Genomic DNA, 8,419 nt, shown 5'->3' with positions numbered 1-8,419 from the left:
TCACTGGTTTGCCAACCCATCAGATGCTAAAAGGCCGGGGGTGGGCGGGATGCTGATTTGGGAAACTAGGAATGATCGTTTTTTACAAGAAGAAGGTCTGAACTCCAGCCGGGCCGGAGGGAGCGGCTGCGAGCAGGCCTGCTCCTCGGAACCGGAACCGCGGCGGAAGGTCGGGGCTCCGCGCGGCCCTGGTCCAGGGGCAGCTCACCCGAGGACCTTCCGAGTGGACTGGATCCGATGTCGGACAGAGCTGCCGCCCTGAGAGAGAACCCTCTCCCTGGGGACCTCTGTGGGGACCTTTTCACGAATCACTGTGGTGAGTCCGACCGCCTGGTCAGTGGTTGAGCGTCGACCTATGAACCAGGTCCCGGTTCCATTCCTGGTCAGGACACAGGCCTGGGTTTCAGGTTGATCCCCAGGAGGGGGCGTGCAGGAGGCCGCCGACCAGTGATTCTCATCACTGATGTTTCTCTCTCCCTCTCCCTCTCCCTTCCTCTCTAAAATGAAAAAAATATATATATGTTTTTTAAAATGTCTCCTGGAAGAGAATAATTTTAAAAAATTAGTAAATAAAAAATAAAAATGTGGTAAAATAACTTGATCATGTTAACCATGTGTAAGTGTACCGTTCAGAGGCAGGAACTCCATCCACAATGCGGTCTGCTCACCCCCACTCCCACTTCCAGAACTTCTCACCCCTCCAAGCAGAAACTCTGCCCATGAAACAGTACGTCCCCATGTCCCCTCCCGTGGTCCCCGGCCACTTCTACTCCACTTGCTGTCTCTCTGGCTTTGTCTCTTCTAGATCTTTCCTCTGAGGGGAATGAGTCAGCATTTGTCCTTCTGTGTCTGGCTTCTTGCAGTCAGCATGATGTTTTCGAGGGCCGTCCACGTAGTGTGTGTCGGAATGCCATTCCTCTCGTGTTCCACGGCACGCAGACCCCGCATCTCGCTTATCCGCTCTTCGGATGAGGGACGCTGGCTGTTGCCACATCTTGGCCGTTGCGTGTGTGACCTTTGCATCTCCAGTCCACACTGGACACTGGCCACCGTCGGGCTCAGGACGGCGTGTGGCTGGCGAGTCCTCGTGGGAGAAGTCAGGGCAGAACTGGAGACGTCGAGGCCTCGCATTAGCGGAGGGGGTGGCTTTGGACCCCCCAGAAATAGCATAACACGGATACCATGGGGTGAGAAGGCCGGCCTTAAGCCCGCTGGAGCGGTGGAAGCACGCTCCCAGGGCGTGTGTGACGTCACCCCTCTCCATCCTCATCACGCCCGGGCGCACTCCTCTCCCCGCCAGCCCTTTGAAGGAGCGTGGCTGCCCGCATCCCAGGCTACAGGGCGCTCCGGCGCAGGTGAAAACTGCATGTGGCTAAAGCCCCGGGAACCGGGCTGGGAGGAGGTGGCCCAGACGTCCTGGCGACAGACACTCGAGAGCAGATGAAAGATTCCAGGGGAGGCGAGGCCGGGGAGCAGCCGTCAGGGGCCCGGGCGGCCGGCCTGGCAGCCATGCCCGTCCAGACCTGAAACATTAGCTGCAAATGAAACGGGGAAACTCGACCTCGCTCTCGTTCCCTCGCTCGCTCCCCTTTCTGTCGAGTTCTGTGCGGGCTCGGGTCGTAAATCTCGGGGAGCCTCATATTTCCCTGGAATCGCTCACTATTTGGTGTACGCATTTCCATGGTGCTCCTCGGGCAGGAAGGAGCCGGCGAGGTGGGCAGGCGGGGACGTGCCGAGGCCAGAGCCTCCGGGGCCCTGGGGACGCAGTGAGGGCCACCTAGAGCGCCAGGCCCTCGGAGCCCGCGCTGTGGCAGCGGCACGGAGCCCTCTGGCTCCCCCGAAAGCAAGCCGGGCCCCTCTCCCCGCTCCCCTCTCCGGGGCGGGGCAGGGGTGAAAGAAGCTTCCCAGACCCTTTGGACGAGAAGTTTCAGAACAACGGCCCCGAACGTGTAAATGAATCAGAAACACATGTATTACGTTTCTCATCAAAGTCCACGCGGCTTTGAAACACTAAAGGGGGGGCAGGGATTGGCGGCGCGCCCGCCCCGTTTTTCCAGCCCTCTGGTGTCGGAAGACCTGTCAGAGGGACCTGCCAAGCCCCAAACACTGCTCGTTCCCCATCCTCAGCAAAAGCACCGGCTACAGTTTCAAAGTGAAGCCCACAAACCCCGCGAACCGAAGGCCAGGTTATGCTGAGGTCAGCTGGGTCTGGGATTCTCGGGGTGGGGGCCCCCCTGGGGACTTGGGGCGGCTGGGCTTCCGGCCAAGCCCTCTTGGGGGCCCGGGTCTGAGTGTCAGAGCTGCCATCTCCCACCTCGTGGGCCATTCTGCTGACCCCCAGCGCCGGGCCAGCCCCTCTGTCCCCGGGCTGACCGCCCGGCCGCAGACGGAGGACCAGTGATGGGAAGAATTCTCCAGCGCGGGTCGGCCCCTCATGAGCAGCTCCCATCAGGGAGTTTAGAGCTCCCTGGCGCTCAGCAGGGGACCCCAGTCTCCTGAGGGGAGAGGGAGTCTTCCCCCCGGTCAGCGCTTGTCCTTCCTCTTTCCTCCCCCCTCACCAGGGGCATGGCCCCCACACCCTAACAAGAGGGACACTGGCTTTCAAGGAAGCCCACGCCCGAGCCCCGCCCTGGCCCCCGTCTCTCCGCACCCTCCTCTGTGCAGCCCTGTGTCTGCCAGAGGCGCAGGGCTGTGTGGGCCCTGAGTCCCCCCTCGGGGAGACTGCTGCTTCCCTCGCGTAAAGAGCTCACCAGGTCTCGGAGGTGGGGGGCGGGGGGCGGGGTGAATGGTCAAAGACAAACCAGGAGACACACAGGGAGAACCCAGCGGAATCCTCCCGCGAGTCTAGAATAAGGCGCGTGGACAGCGTGTTCTCTGTCCACTCGAGAAGGGACTTGGCATCTGGAAGGAACGCCTCCTTCACTCCTGCTTCTGCCCACGTGGGCCGGAATCTCGGGCAGCCCCGACTCCTGTCCCCAGGGGCCTGGCCCCCACCGCAGGGAAACAGCACTGGTCGGCCCTCCGCCCTCAGCCCTCACAGGAGGTGCCACATCCTCCTCAGAGCTGCCCTCACCCCTGGCCTGAGCTCCTGGGAGACCATGACTGTCCCACAGGCCTCGTCATCTCTCCACCTGAGTGGTCCCAGGTGCGTCAGCGATGGACTAGACTAATCTGGGTCCCCACCTCCTACCCCAAACCAGGTGCGTTTGTTCTTCTTCAATAAATGGTTAAAATGATCCATTTTATGTTCGGTGTCTTTTACCACAAAAGTGAGAAGAATCAGTAAATCCTCGTCCCCGGTGAACAGGAAACAGATAGCAAGAGACGTCCTTTCTCTGAGCGAGCTGACCACGTCCACGAAGGTCAGGTGCGACCCCTGAGCACTCCCCCTGCCAGCAGGGTCCCTTCCAGGAGGCGGAGGCCCGGCTCACCTGCTGGTGCATCGGGCTTGTCCCTTTCCAAATGCTCACACCTGTTCCCTAACGTCATCTTTCCCAGCGGCCCTGTGGGGCCTGTTTTGTGTTTTCTTTATAGATAAGAAACCAGAAGCCCAAAGAGGCCTCACAGCCCCGGGGACACCAAGGCCTCTAGCACAGACCTCCCTCCGGAGCAGGCTGGCCCCTCGGTCACCACACCCCACAGCCCCTGGCCCTTCCTCGCTCGCTCTCTCCAGGTCTCGGGGGAGGCAGGGACAGTGGGAGAGAGCTTCAGACAGGGCACCGGCCTAGCTGAGGTCAGTGTCCCCCCAGGCAAGGCCGCCCATCCGCTCCCGCCTCTGCCCTGCGGTGGCCTCATGGCTCACGGGGCTCCGTGCAGCCCGGGTGGGAGGGCCGCCCCTCCACACACTGCCTGTGGGACCTGCAGGTTAACAGGTCCTCCCGCCTGAGGGCGACACAGGCAGAACCCTGCCCTGCGGGCCTTGGAGAAGGAAGTCTCCAGGCCCGGCCCAGGGATGACGATGAGGGCAGGTGACGATGGGAATGAGGTCTGATTGCCTGGAGCTGAGGGAGCCGCTGCACCTGCGTGCTGAGGCGGCTGTTAGTTCTTTCCCCTCCTGCCTCGGTTTCTCTAGATCCCTTCCCGACTCAGTCTGAGCCTGGCTCGTTCCCTGTCCCATCTGGCTTAAGGGTGTCACCTTCAGGGGCCGGCCCTCTCAGGGCCTTGGGACCCCCCGCGGCTGCCACTCACCTGGAGTCCAGGAAGATGAGCTTCAGGTCGAGGCTGGCCCGGAACATGAACATGTTGCTGTGCAGCTTGACCTCGGTGACGGCGCTGGGCGGCAGCGACTGGCCCACGGCCACCAGCCCCACGACCTGGTAGCAGGACTCGTACAGGGACATGTCCAGCATGTACTGCCTGATCTTCAAGTAGCCGCTGCAGTGGATGACCTGGGGGAGAGGGCGGGTCAGCCCGGCAGCCCAGGGCGACGGGTGCCCGCCTCCCGGCCCGCCCGCTGCCCCGTCTCTCCAGCGCGCAGCCGGTCCCCCAGCCCGGCCTCCGGGAGGAACGGAACAATATCAGAATAACACACAGGGGCCTCTCCCCTCGCTACTGTGGAAGCCACGGCTCTCTAAGAGGGGTGAGCGGCAGGACAGGGCACTCGGGGGTGAGCCTTGGTTCCGTAACCTTCACGCCAGCAGCTGGAAAGCTTCTGTTCTGATGGGACTGGATTCCACATGCTAACCTGACATTGATATCACTTGACAAGCTACGTCACTCAGGAAACTCAGAATACTTCCAGTAGAATGGGGGGAAGCTTCATGGAAAACATGCTTTATTTATAATTCAAGATTTTATCCCCTTGTAATAAGCAAAAGCCAGAGTGACTATAGAGAAACGCGTGTAATAGCTGTAGCCAAACACCACACAGGAGAACGCGTGAGTGTCCGAAGGTCACGCAGCTCCGCTCACGCAGCCTTGGGCCTCGACACTGGATTGATTATGCGAGCTCCATCAGTAACATCCCGTAAGGGCAGGGAGGAGCCCTTCCAGAAGCCTCCCTCCAGGATCCCGAATGTATTCCCGTCCTCACAGCTGGAGCGAACCTTTAAATCCTTCTAGTCTATTCTCCCATTCACTGATACGGAAACTGAGGGCAGGTAGGCGGTGTGTTTTGCTGAAGATTGGACGGTTAATAAGTGGCAGAAACAAGCCAAGACCCAGAGTCCAGAAGAATGCCTGTGGGTGCAGGACCGTGCTGGGGGTTCCCCACGCCTGGGCCAAAGAGGCTTCGAGTCCGGGACAGCAACTAAGAAACGTACCCTCCAAACTACAAAACAGAGTGAGGTCAAGTCAATGCCAAGAGCTCCGAGTGCGGCTCCCAGGAGGGGCCCGAGGGGAGGGCTCAGGGGGAGGCAGACCCGGGGTGGGAGCACTGCACGGCTCCTCAGGGGACCTGCTCCCGGATCCCGGAGTCAGCTGGAGGGTGGGCACGTCAGGCAGAGAAAGGGGCCAGGGCGGGGACGGAGCGGGGGGGGGGGGGGTGGGGGGCTGGGCTCCAGGGCCAGCTCTGCCGCTGACCTGCCTGCCTCCGGGTTGGCGGGTGGTGTCCTTGGTGGTCTTGAAGCAGAAAGGCTCCCTCCCAGGGCTGCTACGCGGTTAGATTACCTGCTAGACCAGTGGTTCTCAACCTTCTGGCCTTTAAGTACAGTTCCTCATGTTGTGACCCAACCATAAATTTATTTTCGTTGCTACTTCATAACTGTAATGTTGCTACTGTTATGAATCGTCATGTAAATATCTGATATGTAGGATGGTCTTAGGCGACCCCTGTGAAAGGGTCGTTCGACCGCCAAAGGGGTCACGACCCACAGGTTGAGAACCGCTGCACTAGACTCACTAACGGTTACAGGAGGAGACACTGTGAAGGAAGCTCTGCTCTGCACTCTGAGTGGCTGCCCTGTCGCTGTTTGCGCAGCACTGTCCTCACCGCCGGGCGTGGCCAACCTCTGGAGGACAAGGACATTTCTGGGCTCTGAATGCCCTGCGGCCCGGGACCCGGCCTGGACCACGCAGGTTCCGTTAGCTCAGGCAGACCGACCGTGTGCAGAGCAACCTCAGGTGCCAGGGTAGGTCCGCCCTGAACCATGTGCCCTCCTGGCCCCCGGGACGAACGGTGTCGAGACGCCGGCTCTCACCCTACCCTCGGAGCGGCGTCACTGCCGTGTGCAGGCCTGGGTCCCGTGCCCTCCTGTCTGCACGTGTTCTCGGTGTGAAGCAAAATACAGAACATTCCAGACCCAGGCCCTCCTGCACCTCCCACGGGCGCCTCGTACCTTGTATCCGCTGCAGGTCAGGCCCGCGTTCCTCTTCGCCAGGACGCACTTCATGCGGAGGAAGAAGGACCGCTCTATCTCGTACTCTGAAAGCAGGAGCCGGGTCAGATGGCCAGCTGCCCCCCCTACCCCCACCGTCACCCCAACAACGTCCATCACCCGCAGGACCCAGCCAGGGGCCTCGTCCCAGCAGCCCAGATGCCAGCCCGGAGAGACCTGCCTGTGGCCAGGCCTGGGTGGGGAGGGGGCTGGGGCGATGTGGACGCCGTGGTCGGCAAACTGCGGCTCGAGAGCCACATGTGGCTCTTTGGCCCCTTGAGTGTGGCTCTTCCTAAACCTTAGGAGTACCCTAATTAAGTTAATAACAATGTACCTACCCATATAGTTTAAGTTTAAAAAATGTGGCTCTCAAAAGAATTTCAATCGTTGTACTGTTGATATTTGGCTCTGTTAACTAATGAGTTTGCCGACCACTGGACTAGGGGGTGCAGTCCTGGGTGGGGTGGGGGCGGGGGAGGCTGGGAACTGGGCAGTGGGGACTGGGGGGGTGGAGTCCCGGGTGGGGTGGGAGCTGGTGGGGTGGGGACCAGGTGGGGTGGGGACTGGGTGGGGTGGGGACCAGGTGGGGTGGGGACTGGGTGGGGTGGGGATCAGGTGGGGTGGGGACCAGGTGGGGTGGGGACTGGGTGGGGTGCAGAGCCGATCCCATCCAGCCTGGCTTCCACGGGCCCTGGGAAAAGATGGCTGGAAACACAGCCACAGCAAGAACTTGGGACAGGCCAGCCTGGGGACACGTGAGGACCGTCCAGGCAGGGCCCGGGTGGCACCACAGAGGCCTGGTGCCAGGAGAGTTGACCTGCCCTGGGGCAGGTGCCTGGGCCTGCGAGGCCTTTGACCCCCTGGGGCAGCAGATACGAGTGCAGCCCTTTCCCCAGTGCAGCCGAGGGAGCCAGCCCCTGGGCACCTCCCGCCAGCCGTGCCCCTTCCTGCCAGCCAGCTGTGCCCCTGGGCTGAGACTGCCCGCAATGTGGAATGGGGGACAGGACCCAGCAGACCCGCTGGGCCAGGTTGAAGCTTTCGCCCTCACCCAGGGCCCTGGACGGACCTCCCTCCTGTCACTGTCCCCGCTGGACCACCACCTCCCTTCCGTTCTCCCGCAGGCCTCAGCACAACCTCTGCCCTCGCTGCCGCAAACCAGGCCCCCCGCCCCCCGGGGATGCCCTCTGCTCAGTGAGGGACCAGCATCCGGGCACCCATGCCCACCTGCCCTGCCCTGGGGGGAGGGACCAGCATCCGGGCACCCAGGCCCATGTGCCCTGCCCTGAGGGAGGGGACCAGCATCCGGGCACCCAGGCCCATGTGCCCTGCCCTGGGGGAGGGGACCAACTCTCCGGGCACCCAGGCCCATGTGCCCTGCCCTGGGGGAGGGGAGGTCACTCACTCTAAATACACAGCCCCCGGGAGTGGTTAATAAATTACTTTTTAAAGAAAGGTTACCCCTGGGATTGGGCGTGCAGCTTCCACCCCCCTCCCCCGAGGGCACGCCCGGTGCCGGTAAGGGGTTCGCCGGAGAGGCACCCCCAGGTGGAGAGGCTGCCACATTACCCAAGATCCTCTGCACCTGGGGGTCAGGGGTCTGAGGGTACAGCTTCCCTTTAACACGGCGCCCATCTGCCCCTTTGGTGGGGAGAGCCCTTTCTCACCCAATCACCATACACACGGGCCAGTTCCCACCCAGGAAAGCAAGTCTGCGGGGGACACGGGGGTGACAGTGAGCACAGTGAGCCGTAGCCCCTCACTGTGAGCCCCAATCCCACACTGTGAGCCCCAATCCCGCACTGTGAGCCCCAATCCCTCACTGTGAGCCCCAGTCCCTCACTGTGAGCCCCAATCCCCCACTGTGAGCCCCCATCCCCCACTGTGAGCCCCAATCCCTCACTGTGAGCCCCAATCCCTCACTGTGAGCCCAAATCCCGCACTGAGAGCCCCAATCCCTTACTGGGAGCCCCAACCCCTCACTGGGAGCCCCAATCCCCCACTGGGAGCCCCCATCCCCCCACTGTGAGCCCCAACCCCCTCACTAGGAGCCCCAAATTCCCACACTGTAGCCCCAAATCCCCGCACTGGGACCCCCAATCCCGCGA

The 8,419-nt window shown here is 61.8% G+C and overlaps 1 protein-coding gene across 1 annotated transcript in view; it reads right to left on the bottom strand.

Moving 5' to 3' along the window:
* SIM2 (single-minded family bHLH transcription factor 2) overlaps positions 1-8,419 on the bottom strand; it is a 35,079-nt gene that overhangs the window by 12,379 nt on the left and 14,281 nt on the right. The window contains 2 exon segments of the mRNA XM_023743331.1: positions 4,189-4,388; positions 6,276-6,361. Of these exon segments, the coding sequence (XP_023599099.1) occupies positions 4,189-4,388; positions 6,276-6,361 (286 nt within the window).

Source organism: Myotis lucifugus, unplaced genomic scaffold (assembly GCF_000147115.1).
Source record: "Myotis lucifugus unplaced genomic scaffold, Myoluc2.0 scaffold_384, whole genome shotgun sequence".
In the NCBI taxonomy this organism is placed as follows: domain Eukaryota; kingdom Metazoa; phylum Chordata; class Mammalia; order Chiroptera; family Vespertilionidae; genus Myotis; species Myotis lucifugus.
This window is presented reverse-complemented; position numbering and strand designations above follow the sequence as displayed.